The 16,284-nt window shown below is 37.2% G+C and overlaps 1 protein-coding gene across 14 annotated transcripts in view; it reads left to right on the top strand.

The window, feature by feature from the left end:
• The window catches only part of SOX6 (SRY-box transcription factor 6), a 370,312-nt gene extending 354,967 nt beyond the window's left edge, over window positions 1-15,345 (top strand). For 13 of the 14 annotated variants that reach the window (XM_041481269.1, XM_041481271.1, XM_041481268.1 and 10 more), the window contains 2 exons: window positions 1,073-1,289; window positions 8,423-15,345. In XM_041481269.1, coding sequence (XP_041337203.1) covers window positions 1,073-1,289; window positions 8,423-8,726 — 521 coding nt within the window. In that variant the 3' untranslated portion in view covers window positions 8,727-15,345. Of the gene's footprint in view, window positions 1-1,072; window positions 1,290-5,526; window positions 5,578-8,422 lie in introns of all 14 variants that reach the window. The other variant, XM_041481280.1, reaches the window with a different exon arrangement.
• Window positions 15,346-16,284: the final 939 nt, after the last annotated feature.

Genomic DNA, 16,284 nt, shown 5'->3' with positions numbered 1-16,284 from the left:
TTAGAACTGACACAGAATATTGCTGGCTTCGGATAATATTTATACAACTTTTCCATTTGTTGATGTATGAAAAATGTTGGTAAAAGAATAGCTTCCACCCACGTTTACCACAGCTGTAATCGTTTTATTCATCTAAGAGACACCAAAAAGCTATTTTATGCATTTCTTATTCCCGTCTCTGTTCAAGTGTTTAGATAGCTCCTTACAAACAATACAAGAGATCTGAATACTTTTGCTTCTTCCTGTGTACACTGTGTTAATTTTTAAACTTTTTTATTGGTGCAGCTTTCAATGAGAGTTTACAGTACCTGAAGTGGTGTATATAGTTACAGTGTACTTTCTGTTTTACTTTTTGTCTTTCCAATGTGAGTTTGTGAAATGTAACTTTCTGGATTCTGTTCTGTGTGCTTACTATATCTGGCCAAAAAATAATATGCATAATAGAATTTAAAATAGGTGTCAGTATTCTGCCAAGCTTATATCAGAAGTTCAGTAAATTTAAGATGCCCAGACAGCAAGGGATTGTTCATAATTTTGCTGAATCTATAAGGTTTGATACTTTTTTCCTGCTACATAGCAAGCTATTAATATCTATTAGCAGGAGTGTATAAACCAAATTCTCATAAAAATATCAAAGAAGCCTGTGTCCCTAGGCAATGTGTTAGGCTTTTAACAGTGAAAGTATGGCTGCAGACTTTCCTTAACCACCATACTGTGCATGGTATTACAGAGGTATGGAATTACTCACAGATTAATGCTCTTATTGTAAAAAATTAAGTAGTCTGTTTTGCAGCACGAGGCTGAGATTTTGAGACTTAACTATTGATTTTAAGTGCACCCTATTTAATAGAGATTTACATATGCTTGGTCTGCAGCAATATCTGAAAGTCAGGGTTCTTTTGAGGTGTCTCATGTTGTGCAAGCCAATATATGTGCAGACTGATGTAAATTTAAATCAGTTTATTTAACGAGCTTAATTAAAATTTATTACGGCAAGAAGGCACGTTGAGTTGTGTGTGTGCACAGCTAAGCCTGCTTTACTTGAGCACTCACTGACATTTTGTGTCCATAGGATCTCGCTGGAAGTCTATGTCAAACCAAGAGAAACAACCTTATTACGAAGAGCAGGCACGACTAAGTAAAATCCACCTAGAAAAGTACCCTAATTACAAATACAAGCCTCGACCAAAACGCACCTGCATTGTGGATGGCAAGAAACTGCGCATTGGCGAATACAAGCAGCTGATGAGGTCTCGAAGACAGGAGATGAGGCAGTTTTTTACCGTAGGGTGAGTACAATTGTTGTAATTGTTTTCCAAGATGGAGCACTCTTGGTTTGAAGCCAAATAGACTTATCTGTTTAAGTCACTGACTAATGTCATTCAGAGGGAAAGGGTTTGAACCGGTAAGACCTTATTAAAAACATAAGATGGAATATGGAGCTGTCAGCTTGCCACTGAATGCTGATTATGAGACTGATTGTGGAATTCTTTAAAGTCAAAAGAAGTTGTTTCCCATTAGCCTGAAAGGTTTGAATCATGTCTTTTGTGAGTTTTTAGTAAGCTAATCCATTCTGGGTTAGTAATGACTCCAGCATCATTTCCTAAATTAAGAAAAGAACAAAGAGAGAAACACAAAGGATTATTCCTGTGTAGAATAAAGAGTCAGGAGAGGGGGAAAAGGGAGAGGAGTAATAGCAGTTGCATGAGGAACCCACACAAATGAATGATATCAAGGTATCAAGCTACTAGTAATTTTGTTATATAGAGAAGTATATAAATTTTTTTAGAAGTCTTTCAAGTAGTGCATAGATAGACTGGGTAGATTTATAACTCAAAATGTGTGGCCCAAAAAGATCCTGGCACAGTTTTAAGAACACTGTGTGTGTTTTTAGGGGTATTTCCTCTGGTGTTCAGCAGAGAAAGCAGCGTTATGAAACATCTACAGGGTAAAGATAACGAAAGTCCAGTGAAACAACTGCACCATAACTGATTTTTCGCTCCTGTTTCTTTTTTTTTATGAATTAATCTGTGATGCTCAGTGCTCTAACACAATGTTTCTGGTGATTTACAAAGAGTCTAAAACCTGTCTCCAGTGCCAGCCTTTCCAAATTCACAATGTTCTGCTTATTTCTCTAATCACAATAGTCTCCTTTTGTTGGGTACTTCACTACCAGATAATTGACCTTGACGTCGATTATGTGCCCTCATTTTTTTGGCTTGGGATGCAGAACTCCTGTTGCAGTCAATTATTTTGTGGTACAGCCTGCAACAATGTGGGCTCTTTCTTCAATCAGTAAATAGAAGTGGTTTTGATATCTTGAAATAGCCTTCCAGTCTATAGTTATGGCATTGTATTTTTTATTCTTCAGGCTAAGGGAAATTGTTTACTAATAGTCTTCCATCCAAATTGCACATAGGACTCTAAATAGAAATCTGAATTTATACAGCACATCACAAATTATATTCAGATTGAGGGAATGAAATTCTAGCTTACGTCTTCCAAAGCAGATCGACAGACCAAATCACATCTAGACAAGAAATGCAAAAGAAATGCCAAAACAGCAGTCTGAACAATTTGAGAATTGTTTGCTAATTCAAAACAGCATTAAGCAGTAGCATTTTACACATTAAATGTGATGGCTAAATGGGAGCAAATATTAAGGATGGATTTAAGAAACTTCTGAAAGTGCCTACCTAACGAGTGAATTCCTATTAAAATATATATACACTGAAAGCTGTTCAAAACTAAACTGATGCAACTTAAATGTAGCATCTTTCTCATATATCCAACAGTGTGATCATGAAGACCATGAAAATGTCACCGTTTGTTGAAGGGATTGTTTCCAATTTCTGTTTATGCTAAGTCCACTTCACTATGTCCTATTAATGCTGAAGAAGTTTAAAGTAAACTACCTCTGTGCAGCTATTTGATGATGCACTGGACTTTACCAAAACCAATGAGTTTTAGTTGTGCAAGTGGTGGAAAAGGGAGTATGAAGTCTAATGGATGCATGCAATGGAGATGAAATGAGATCCATGTTGTTGTTCAATGTGAATATAGATTACAGTCCTGAGGAATCACAGGCTGGGATTTTAAAAATAATTATTTCATACTTCCCTGTGACTTCCCACTGTTGTCCCAAATTCCCCTTTTCCCTCAAGAATAATTTAAAACAAACTTATTGGAAGACACCAACTAAAATTAGTGAAAAAGCCAGACTAGAACATCTTTTTTGAACTGGAACATAAAACATGGAATCATTTGTCTCAGCAGAATAGTTTACTAAGTAATGAAAAGCAACATTTCTTCCAAATCAGATTATAACTAAGTGAAACACAGTAACTGAGCCCACCAGCTTCTTAAACTTACTCTTCCCTGTGTTTAACATAAATATCACATAAAGCATCAGCTGGAACAGTTTTCCTAACTGACCTCACACCCCCATTATTTTTCCACTGTTTTGATGGAACAACATAAATCGTCCTTCAGAACTGTAGACGTGAGAGTTGAGATGCTGTTTCCTCTTCAGAGTGAAATAAGAGACAAATGTGGTTTTTCGGATTGAATATGCTCTGTGTTTACAGTAAATATTTCAGTGGAAGATAGAGAACAAAAGTGCAAAATAGACTCTAATGAAATGTGCCAAGCGCTTCATACTGCTTGAAGTACTGCTGGTGGTTTTTTTGTTGCTTTTTTTTTGTTTTAAAGAACAAACCAATTAAATTGGGAATGGGCGCACCAAAATGGCAACAAAATATCATCACAGAATAAAAAGATAAGTAGGAGATATGTGAAGAAACACATTCAAAGCAGGTGGCTAAAGGAAATAGTAAAAAGCAAGAAAAATATTTTTCACCATTGTGTTTGCATTTTTTTAATACGAAATGTCGGTTTATGTTTTAGGCAATCCAGTAGAGGCTAGTTCCTATCAGACTCCCTTAGGTGAGCCAATGGCTAACATAAGAGAATTCTGCTATGGGTACAACCCCGCACCCCCCCCCCCCCCCACCCCCCCCCCCCCCAAAAAAAGCATGGAGTTCTCCATGGCTCAAACTTTTTTGTTGCAAAAAGCTCACACTGCTCACTTCACTGAACTTTGACAAACTTTGGTAATATGCAAAAAGGGAGTTTAAAGAATTTCAAGATACAAACTAGCCAAAATTTAAAATAAAATGGGGAAATAAGCTAATGAAGGGCCAGGTTCTGTTTTGATTTTTGAAGAAAAGCCTCCAAAGAATTGAAAGAGAGTGAAGATTTCTTGGAATAAATTGGCCAGGAAATTAATCTTTTCAGATAATTGTTATACATCTAATAGAACAAAATCTGGGAACTGCCAAGTATTTTAAAGAACACAGTGGAACTTACAGTGTGCGTAGGCCTTCATCCCGACATGAATGAATTTTGTTCCAAATGAGGCAGATAATATAAAGAAATAATTCATGTTTAATGCAGAGCATGTTAAAAAAATTGCTGCTTTCAATCTAGGGGAAGCTGAATCTGAAGCCAGCTATGTCTTTAAAATAATTGAGTTATTTTTAATAGTAAAATTATTAATGGAACTTGCGAATGATACCTTCAGCATAAGGTAATCCCGAACAGTCTTCAAGTGATTTACAATTTATCCTCAATAGTAGTTTTTTGTAATGCATAAATAAATGTGAGCTAACAAATGGATCATATATAAACCATAAATTCAGATATTTTGAGTCTGTCTTTTGTTGCCTTGTCTTACAAAGATAATTCATTGCTTAGTCATTTTTACAGTCTAATACACTCTAAATAGAAGTGTATGCTATATACATTTCTCTGCAAAATGATGTAAGCAGTAACTTTTTTCTGTGCTTTACCAGAGTAAGATGTTTAGAATAAAGCCTTTATAGTGTTTATAACTACTGTACACACGTAGTCTGAATGTTGCTAGGCTATGGTTTTGAATAAGTCTGTAATATTATACTCCTGTAGCTTGAACTTAAAGCAAGTACACAATGGGTGCTTTTGTGAGATTTACTGTTATTTCATTCCTTATGGGAATGTAAGTTTCAGGGGTGTGTAACATATGAGCGTTTTGCTTGATGCAATCAATTTCTGCTTCAGACATTTAAATAGCTGTCAGAAAATGGCTGGGAAGGGATCGGAAAACAATGGTCATTTGCCAATTTAAATGTTTGGCTGGTTTGGCAAAAGTCAAAAGAGGAATGTTCTTCAGAAAAATACTAAGAATATTAACGCCACAAATTTGTGAGCAGGTCAGTTTGGCTAAGAATTTTCATGTTACTTACATTTTTATATTTACTTAAATATTTTGGGCCAAATCTTAAGCCCCTGAGTGGACAGGCAATTTATCGGTGCTGGCAGAGCAGAGGAGTGGACCCCCAGTAATTGTCCACATGAGGATTTCTTTGCCAAAGAGGAGATGGTGGGGACAGGAGTGGTTTGAAGCCAGGGTACGTAGAGATGTGCTGCCATTCCTCATGGATCTGAAAAGGCCAAAAGATTGATGTTGCTTTCTGGAAATCTTAACAGGCAGAAAACTTCCATGAGCAACTGAGCTGAATTGTAACCTGTAGCTTGCAGGTAAAGTATGTTTTTATCTCCCCTCTCCAAGGTTCTATGATTGGTAAAACTCTGGCTAGAGGCAATGATTAAATGTGTGGAATTTAATGTAATAAAAGTCTCCATTAACATGACTGCTTTTAAGATCTACAAATATAAGAAAACATAATGGCCAGAGTTGTAGGTTAGAAACTCCAACTCTTCCTTTCAGGGAGAGTAGTGGGAATTTGAACAAATGCTCTGTTTTCCTCTACACAAGAACTTAATTACTTAGGAAATTATAACACTCATCTCTAGTAACATATGCCATCCACATCGCTTGTGATATTTTAAAATAAGACTTTCTGGGATGTACTGTAGCAACTAGAGCAGAATTTACAGTGACAACCTGATCAGCTCTAAATAATAACAGGTATTAAATCAGAGGTAGGTGTCCAGTTACTGGGGGTGTGTAGGTGCCCATGTTTAAGTGCTAGAAAATTTTTTGCTAGCAAATGGGTAGCAATTTGAGACCCTTTCCAATTAGGTGGTACAGTTACCACATGTTTACAGTTCCACAGTGAGATATAGGTAATTTAAAGTTATTACCCAGCCAGCAGCAGGCATGCACAGCATGTCTGATTTTTGTTTAACATGTAAAAAAGGACTGCATTTATGAATGACAAATTCAGTAAGCCCTTAACTTTCCTGCTATACCAATGATGTTCTTTGACAATCAGATTCATTCAGTAGCTTGCCATGCATTTGTTTGGTGTGCTCCCAAGTAAATGTACCTCTGTGAATTTGGCTTCTTTATGCTCAGATGACCACCTCCATTTATACTTTGAAATGGGTGGTACTTGAATAAGTGTACCCAGTCCAACACAAATGTGAATGTGCAGAAGAGCTCTGCTGACTGAGTCCTAAAGGACAGGATTTCTCTGTCCTTTAGGCCTTAACACTGATGACCATCGCTTCATCAACATACCTCACAGCATTGTCTTAATCAGACTTTAAAAATTGTTCTTGCTGCTTGTAAAAAGGAAATTTGCTTCTGAAAAAACACAAACTTTTTGGGGAGGAGAGGTATAGAGGTGGATATTAGTGTTCTGATACTTAATGTCATCAGCTTTGGCTCAATCATTCTTTGAGTCAGTTCTACAACTTGTATTACAGGAGTTGTGAAAACTTTTCTCAAAGCATCATTTGGCATTGATATGACGGTGTTCTTTGATGAACAACTGGTGTTGTTTTGTTTTGTGAATTTATTTATTCGAAGAAATACTGGTGAAAGATTATTAGTTGGGCAGATCAGAAAGAATTAAGTGTGTACGGCCTGGTGACAACTACATAGATTTTTCTGTTGACCATGTGTGGGTTTCTTTTTCCTTTGCTTTATGGAAACATTCATTAATATGAACATTTTCTGTTTCTAAAAGATGTGGAGGAGATCCTTGTGGGTTTTTAGTAGTAATAGTTTATACTCCTGAAAACATGCAATCCTAAACCAGGAATGTTCCCATGTGAGGTAGGTGTTCAATTTTATGGATAAAGTATTGAAAGATGTTTGCAGAAAATCTCTTGCAAGCAAATACATTGGCTGAAAATTGTTTTCACAGAACATTTATCAGACCATTTAAAAAGTGAAAATTTAGTGAAAAATCCCAAGCTGTTTGTAAATCATCTGCAAATCATCATTTGCAAACAGGAGTATAATGACTGTGTCAAATGAATTACTGCGTTTTTGCTCGCTGCTAGCCAGGTGTACGAGACTTACACAACAGATGTTTGAATTTCTCAAGCTGTGCAGAGGCTGTAAGAGTCAGGCTAGCAGTACCAGCCGTGGCAGGACTGCAAACTATTTCAGTGGTGTGTTACACAGGGTGTTCGTGATTTCAGTGTATCACTACCCAAACCTGAAGGACTGCAGCTTCCCTGTAACTCTCTAGTGTGATATTTATCAAAATTAGAGTTTGATCAATGAACAATAAAGACTCGACATTTAGGGTTTTTAAAATAAGCTTAACATCATTTTCTGTATTGATTTAGCCAATGATTAGGAAATTATGAGACTGATTTATGAAATGTCCTTTTGAATTTAGCATGGAATGACACAGTGGTCAAGGGAGATTCCTTAGACTATTCAAATATACCTGACACTGTTTCTCCTGCTAAAATCTATAATAGCTCACTGTTACTGGGTCAGTATTGCTCTAAAGAAGGTTGGGAATACATTGAAATGTATGATTCTTTAAATAGACTATGCAAATAGGGATGTACATTCAATAACTAGTCAATACAAAATCAGCATCTTCCAGGGCAGATTTGTTGATTTTTTTTAATCAAGTACTTTGCTTCAAATCCCACATCTTAAACATAAAATCCTGAAAAGCAAATGGCATTCTGGTGATGGATCCAAATAAAAATCAAAACCCAGCAATCAAATATCAAAAGAATGTCTAAGTGCTGTAGGAATCTACCTAGCACTTACATAGTAAATTAGGTACTTCAGTTTCTGTCTGCCATTTTAGGTAATCTTGAGGTCCTCTCATTAACAGAAACTCTTGCCATGAGTTTAGATTTTGGATACGTGGTGTCTGTGGTAGCAGGCAGGCATCACACAGTGCCTGAAGCCTTTTGATGGTCTCTGTCCAAGGGCTAGTTTGTACTGTGGCTTGAATAAACATGTGAAAGGATGTCTGGTAGTGACTGAAAACACTTCAGTTCCCAGTTGTCCTTTGGGGGAGATAATGAACCAATATCACAGAGGACTCTAAGCCCAGAGGAATGCATGGAGCCTTTCTAGGAAAGCACCTGCTTTTCTTTCCTTTGGACTTGCAGAAGGTCTTCCCTCCTCTAGACACTTCTCTCTTGTTTTTCCTTCCAGACAACAGCCTCAGATTCCAATCACCACGGGAACAGGAGTTGTCTACCCTGGTGCTATTACCATGGCGACCACCACGCCGTCCCCTCAGATGACATCAGATTGCTCCAGCACCTCTGCCAGCCCTGAGCCCAGCATCCCTGTCATCCAGAGCACTTATGGTATGAAGACGGACAGCGGAAGCCTTCCTGGAAATGAAATGATAAACGGAGAGGATGAAATAGAAATGTACGAGGACTATGAGGATGATCCCAAATCAGACTATAGTAGTGAAAATGAAGCCCATGAGGCAGTCAGTGCCAACTGAGGAGTGTTCACAGAATTAAAGTACTCAGACTCATTTGGGTTTTTTTGGGGTTTTTTTGAACAAAAGTTCTTAAAGAGCCTGCATGCATGTGTGGCTCCTACAGTTACATCAGCAGAATGGTCTTAAATGTTTCTTATTGTGTGAGACAGATTGTTTCCCTAATTTTTCATGAACTTGGGTTTTTTTTGTTTTGTTTTGTTTTTTTTTAATTTAGATGAAGACATAAATATCAGACATCAGGACTTGAGAACTTATATGAATCAATAGCTGTCTTACAAGTCTTACCTTTTGTCTTTTTCCGTTTGGATGCTGGTAAAGGTTTAAGTTACTGTTTTAGATGGGGGTTATACATTCTCACTCAGGTATGCTGTGCCAGCCTACAGGTTGTGAATGTGTTTTTATTCTGGATTATTTTAGAAAACAAAAACTGCAGATTTCATATTGTGAAACAGAACAAGTCCGCAAATGTGCACACCTGTGCATCATAGCTTTTCTTTAAAAATAGTCTCTGAATTCCATTTTTTTCCATATGTATAGCTGAACTTCTGATGTGCCAAACTTTTCATAACTTTTGAATCTTAACATTTAAACAAAAAGTCTTAAAGGAGACACTGTAAAGTCTTAGACAATCCTTTGGCATCTTAAAAAAAATTATATATAAAGCCTAATTTTTTTCCAGAATATGGTAAAGTACTCAGGAATCTGGAGACAGGATATTCTTAATTAGTGAACATGGTTGCCATAGTGCATGTGCCCAATTGCTTTTGCTTCTTGATGTGCCATTAGTGTGAAATTTTAAGTAAGCACAAAAGAGCGATCACCAGCTATGGACAGGCCTGTCTTAGCAGTGTGAGGCCACCTCTGATTACATTCTCTACCCCTTTGCTTTTAACCCTTGCATTCAGTCTTAACACATTTTCTCTTAAATAATTTATTCATTCCAGAATGTCAAGGGTCCAAATACTTAATATTTATTTTTAAAAGTACAGTTGGTGGCATTACACTTACAATTCCTTATTGATATTTTAAAGAGCCTCTTATTTCCCCTTCCCTAAGTCACACAGGTATATGAAAATAAAAGTGCACCTGCTACTAAAATGAACATGACCTTTATGAATGAGAAATTCACTTGTTCCTCTAACACTGTATGTTCAAGGAGCACTTGGAAACACTCTGCTATATGTATTGCAAAATAAAGTGAGTACTTTTATATGTACATAGAGTACAAATACCCCTAAAAATGTGTTAATAGTTATAAACCTCTACACTTAGACAGCAAGGGCAGATGTAAAATCCAATCTGCTTTTACAGTCCACCATGCTGAATTTTTAGGGCCTGAGGAACCTGTGGCAAGTCATGGCTCTGTACATCATGTTCCCACCTGAAGGAACTGTGCTACCTTAAGTATTTATGCAGTGATTTATTTGTGAGGCTCAAAGTGGGGGAGGGAGGGACACTCAAGTATCTAATTGCAAAGGTGGGAAAATGGGTCATCAAAAATATTTATTGTATATTAGTCATGTGGGAACGTGACTTGTCAGGCGCTTTGGGATCCTTCGACGAAAGGTGCTATAGAAATTAAAATTTCTGTTTGTATTACTTCTAGAAACAATGCAATTACTGGAGAAAATTCTGGGAAATATGCAAGATTCAATTCAAATACTGTGAATCTGTTAGATTTCAAAGACGGAGGAGAAACTGCCTTTATTTTTTCCCCTCATATACTCCACTCCTGCTCACAAATAGGTCACTGTATATATATACAGTTCCAATAGGCCCGATGAATAACTGTGCTGAAGCTCCTCAGCTCCCTCAGCTTTTATTGGGAATTGGCTGTGTTCAGCACACAGGTGATAAATTCAGGCTCGGGCTGAGAGGTACCAGGGGGCCTAGAGCAGCTCCTCTGGAAGTCTGGGAGCATGTTCTCACGGAGCTGCACAGGTTTTGCTTCGGACAACACAAGGAGCCTGTGTTAATCGGGCTGTCCTGATGCATCCTGCTCTGCAGACACTCCTGTGAGCTGCAATGGCAGGATGCCCTGTGGAGGAGCAGTCTCCATCCTGACAGCCCCACTGATCCCTGTCCTGTCAGAAACAGCCAGTTTTGGCACTGTAGGAATCGCGTTTCTATGTGAGAGAACGATCCCCCCAAGACAAAGAAGATTGTTCAATTTACAGGACAATTTATAAAGATAATGGCATAGAAACACAATGGTCAAATTTCTCTGACCATTTTGTAATTTGGAACAAAAAAAGGCTATATTTTTAATATTTATTTAACTGTGTTCTGAGTCCATGTCTAATAAGCAATAAACTGGTCTAGCCAAGTCTTCAAAGGCATATGCTGTGTCATTAGCTGGTGAGCGTCCTCTTTAAGCTGGCTAAGGTACTGATAGAAAGTGTTTTTTTGTTTTAAAATAGCTTGGGAATTTGAACTGGTTTTAATACATTCAGCTCAGATTGGGGGGAGGACATCACTATTTCATAAAAAAAAAAAAAGGACTATTTATTAATGTCTTACATAATTCTCCAGTTAGAAGTATCTCTCTCTCCCCCCACATCACTTTCTTTCTTTCTTTCTTGCTCTCTTTTTTTTCCCTGGTTTTGTTGCATAGGTAGAATGCTGTATTGCTAGCATTGTATTTTATGTAATTATTTTTTTTTGCACAAAGGCAAACATTTAGATTAGTTGGTTAATTTTTTTTTTTAAATTTTATGACCATGCCAAAATAATATTCTGCAGGCTTGTGGAGAACAAAGGACTGTTCTTTAGGACTGAAACTTGATTTTGCTTGTAGTACAAAAAAAACACACACTCACAGATGTTGTTTCGTAAGTGTTATAAGCACTGGATATAAATGGTATTTTTTATCACTTCTGACTAATGTGAAACTGTTGTACGAAAACTACATGAACAAAAGTCATCTGTTTCGACTCGTGTGGGCCTGCCTCACAGTTGCCGGATTTGAGTCATTTTTATGTCTTGTTATTTCATTTATTTATGCAAAATACATGTATGTATGAACACTTTGTTTTAGCTCCAGCCCTGCCTCAATGCTGATGCTCTGTATGTTAAAGCCACATTCTTGAAAATGACTGGCTGTTCAGGAATCACCAGCTGGTAAAAATTGCATTTACTGGCTGGGGGAGTGGGAGGAACATATTTGAATCTGAATTGTGCCTATGAGCGTGTTATTCTATTTATTAGCCGACATTGGCTCTAAAATGTCAGTAGAAATCAAGGAAGGACAATCATAAGGATGAAACCCAACATTTTTACTTTATTAATCGGAGCTCAAAACAAAGTTTTTTGATGAATTTGCCATCTCATTTTAGATTTTTTTTTTAAATTGTGTAAATATAACATAGGAAATAGAATTTTATTTTTTGTTCATGGATACTTAGTGAAGTATAAGTTATGTATTTACTTTTGTTCTATATCAGTGTATGTTGGTCCATATTAAATGCTGACAAGTCACTGTACCTCATGTAGATGCTGAATTTACACCCGCAGTGTGAGCACAGTATTGTGGACCTGTAGCTGGGACAGCAAGATGCCTCACTTGTGCTCTCTCTGATTTTTAATAACATATTCCACAAATAGGGAATACTTTCTTCTTTTTTAGAAAGTTGATACATGAAACATGCCAAATTTTGGCTACATTTGATGGGAAACACAGTCTTCTGAATCCAAGTAAAACCAATGAGATATTTAACTTAACAATAATGGCTTTTGGAAGTCAAAAGCATATCCCTGAAAGATTAAAATGACTGAAATGGCCCTTGCAACACAGGCAAGACTCAGTGATATCAAACCTTTATGTTGTACATCCATTTAATCATGTTATTGTTACATTAGGCTATAACACCAGAGAAATTGTTCACACAATACACAGAGAAGATTCATGGAATTGCTTCTTATGCTTTGTGTTTGAGGCGCCTTAGAAACTGACTGGAAAAATAACTCCATTCTGGAGCACTAATATAGTAATACTATTTTCTCTGTGAACAGTTTATTTAATTAACAGATTCAATATATTTTATTTTGGAAAATTATTAAATACTTATATTCAAGAGAAGGAGACTCCCCAAACAATCTGGTACCAGCCAGAATAGTTCACTTCTTATTTTATAAAAATGGAAGAGAAAGGTCCCAATGGAAACCATACTGCTTTCCAGGGTTTATGTGCAGAAGCAAGTCTGGAGACCTGGCCAGATTCTGGTCTGCCTGTATGTTTGGGCATCACCATTTAGCTTGTGAAACCACCTGCTGAGCATTCACAGGATCCCGACACAGTGCTCCTAAATCAGTGTACTCAGGTGCAGGGGGAGGGAAAAGACAGAGGGATGGCTCTGGGATGGAAATGCAAACCCAACAGCAGCATTAGCCCCCGTAAATACACCACCCTGGGCAAAATGTACAACAGCCAGCTGTGTGCCTCTGCTTTGGATAAACACAACACAACCACCTCCCAGTGCCATCTAATCTCCGGGATGGCTTTCTGCATTTTGTTTTTTGGCCACATCAAAGGCATGGCATTTCAAAATCATCTCCCAGAAAAGCATTCTACAAGATTTAGACCCCATCCTCCCCCAGAAAAACACCAACCTACCCGCCTACCACAAAGCATGTTACTAGTACTTCCACGGTGGTCAGGAAGACCAGTGCAGTGTTGGTGTTAAGTGGGGTGAGCTTTGCTGAGCCAGGGCCACAGTAAGAACAATTGCACTGGAGATGCAGCCAGCAGGATGTATGATAGAGTTCTTCATGTTTTTATGAGAAGTTAATGAATGGGCTTGGACCCCTTGCTGTTTTGCATGCTTTTTTAAGATTCAAGGTGGCACTTAAGCATGTTCTTTTAAAATAATAATACTATATGACCTCATTTGATCATTTACAAAACACTTTTTCCTTTAAAAAAAAACTTCTTCTAAACTTTTTTTTTTGTGCAACCCATTAAAATCTGTGATTTTTCTCAGATCAAGCTACATTTTTGATATGTAGCAATGCCCTGCTACAGAAGAAAAAAACAATGTATATGCAAAATCATTTCATTTTAGTCCAACGCCCTTTCTTAACTACCAGAATTGTTGGAAATGGTGACAAAGAAGGATTCTGAGATTTCACACGCTGGGTAAAAAGGGGTTGGGTGGGGTGAACTGGGCTGAAGGAAAACTTATCAAATTGGTATTTATAGCAATATGAAAGCTATAAAGCAACTTAGTGACATGGCTTGCTTTGTAATTTCCGCTTTCTAAAAACCACAAGTGAGGTCCTTGGTGCTCTTGGAGTATGGGGAATGTGCAAATATTTAACTGTTTGTATGCTGCACATTGCAGACCTGCTAGTGTGCATTCTCCGTTTGTCTTCCTTTGTCATTTGTGTTTTGCTTTCCAGAAAGCAATGTTGTTTTCATTTCTTGTACCTTTCTTCAGCTTGTAGCAAACTAGAATGCTTAGCATTTATGTTCATTCATTATTGTATTTCCCATGTAAAATTTTTTTTATTACGTTAAGACAAGCTTATAAGCTGTTACTACATAACTTATCTTACTGTAACTCTTATTTCCTGACATTGTAATTTGTTTGTGATGTATATTGTGAGATTGTACTCTATGTTAATTTAATCAGCACAATTCACTGACATGCTGGACTGACAAGCTAGCTGCTGTTTCAAATTGTAAAGTTTGTGTAGAGCTGTTGGGACAACTGAGACTCTCTTGTCAAGGTACTATGCTTTGATTCCTATAGCAACACCGTGGGTGCAGCTCTTACTGGCGAGGGCTGCTTGTTTAACAGCCACTGGCTACTTAATGGGCAGGTTTTCTTTGTAGAAATTCTATATACAGTGCAGGTACCTACCTGGGCCCATGGCCGGTAATTATTTGGGCGTTTAGAGGAAAAACTAGTGTCTATTGCTGCTTTGAATATGTTTTAAAGTCTGAAAATGTAAATAGTTTATCAAAAAAAAAAATCTTGTACAGTCCAGTGTAAAGTTTTTAAATGAACTTAAAGGTTGCCATCACATCTCACACTCTCCTCTTGATACAGTAAAAAGAAAAAAAAAGAAAGAAAAAAGTTTGCTAAGGATATTGATTTAAGAAAAAAATCTGTTCTCAGATTAAAAAAGAGAATAGTTATTCTTAGCTCTGCTTCATTGCATAAACAGACTTCTTGGATTTTGTTGTGCAGTATTGACGTGAGGTAAATTAAATATTAAATAATCTTTCAGTGGTACTTTTAAGAGTCTTCTCCTCCTCTGCCTCAGTTATTGATGGAAAAGACAAAATTGAAAGACACTGTCCATATACAGTATGTTCTGGTGTACGTTGGCACCTTACCTACATGTTTCGGGTGGGAGGGATTTTTTAAAATTTTTTTTTTTTTTTTTTTTTTTTTTTGCACAAGGTGCTTTCCTGATATGTTAAACATGTCATCCTTGGGTGATACAGTATATGCCATGATAGGGGTTTAGACCCCTCAGGGGAGTGTCTATAAGACTGCCTATTTATGCTCATTTACCTCAAGACTGTCCTCTCTACCCTTAATCTATTCACCATCACTCCATCTTTTGTACTGCTGTTGACACTTACAAATTAAAGATAAATTTTGTTTTACGAGATGTGTGTGTGATTTCTTCTATGCATCCCTTATTCCTTTGAATTTAGTATTAAAGACTGACCATGATGAGTTCATGGGAAAATACAACTAGGCCTGTTCAGCTGGCCTCCTGTAAATTTGGTGACTGAATTTTACAGCTCTTATGTTTTGGCCATGCCTTTCTAGTCTATGAAGGCATTTTTCAGCCTCTGAAATCCATTAAACACCATACGCTATAAAACATATCCATGATAACCAATCTAATTTGACAATACACACTGAATACTGTCAATTTTGTGTGCAGGAAGTGCTGTTGGTAGCAACATAATCTCAGAAGGATTTTTAGTGAGTAGAAATGAGACAAAACAGTTCTCCTGTTTCTTCTTTCTTTGCCTTCCCTTTTCCGCTGCATATAACTTTAAACAAACTAACCAAAGTTAAACAACAAAAAGCCTGTAGTTGCCATATTGCCATGTCTGTAAATTGCTGCCATTGGTGTGTTGTGATTGGTTTCTGACTTAGCAATTAGTCATGGTTCTCATAGGAAAATAATAAATTACATTGAAGCGTACTGTACTGGAGCAGAAATGTAACAGAGCCTTTTGGTTTTACATTACATCAGATTCTAGTCACGTTTCAGCTGGTGCACAAACCACCCTGAGACATCCAAGTGGGACAGAATCCTTTCTTCCTTGGAGAGAGCATCATGTGTGGACTTCCCAAAACTGACATTCTGCGCTATGAATCTGTGTGGTTGAAAGTCAACAGTGGATGGTGATGAGGAATCTGACCAACATGTTATAATGGAGAAATACATAAATATTGACTTGTGCAATTTAATCAAATTTATATCCTTTGTTCCCTACACACACCTGTTGCCATGTGGTTTTTCTCCTTCTTCTTACCAGAATCTGCAGCTGTGAGGACTGATCAGTAATCTGGAACACACTGGTGTTGTC

This window comes from Pyrgilauda ruficollis, unplaced genomic scaffold (assembly GCF_017590135.1).
Source record: "Pyrgilauda ruficollis isolate IOZ18807 unplaced genomic scaffold, ASM1759013v1 scaffold55, whole genome shotgun sequence".
Classification (NCBI taxonomy): domain Eukaryota; kingdom Metazoa; phylum Chordata; class Aves; order Passeriformes; family Passeridae; genus Pyrgilauda; species Pyrgilauda ruficollis.
Note: the sequence above shows the minus strand (reverse complement) of the source record. Positions and strands in the feature narration are given on the sequence as shown.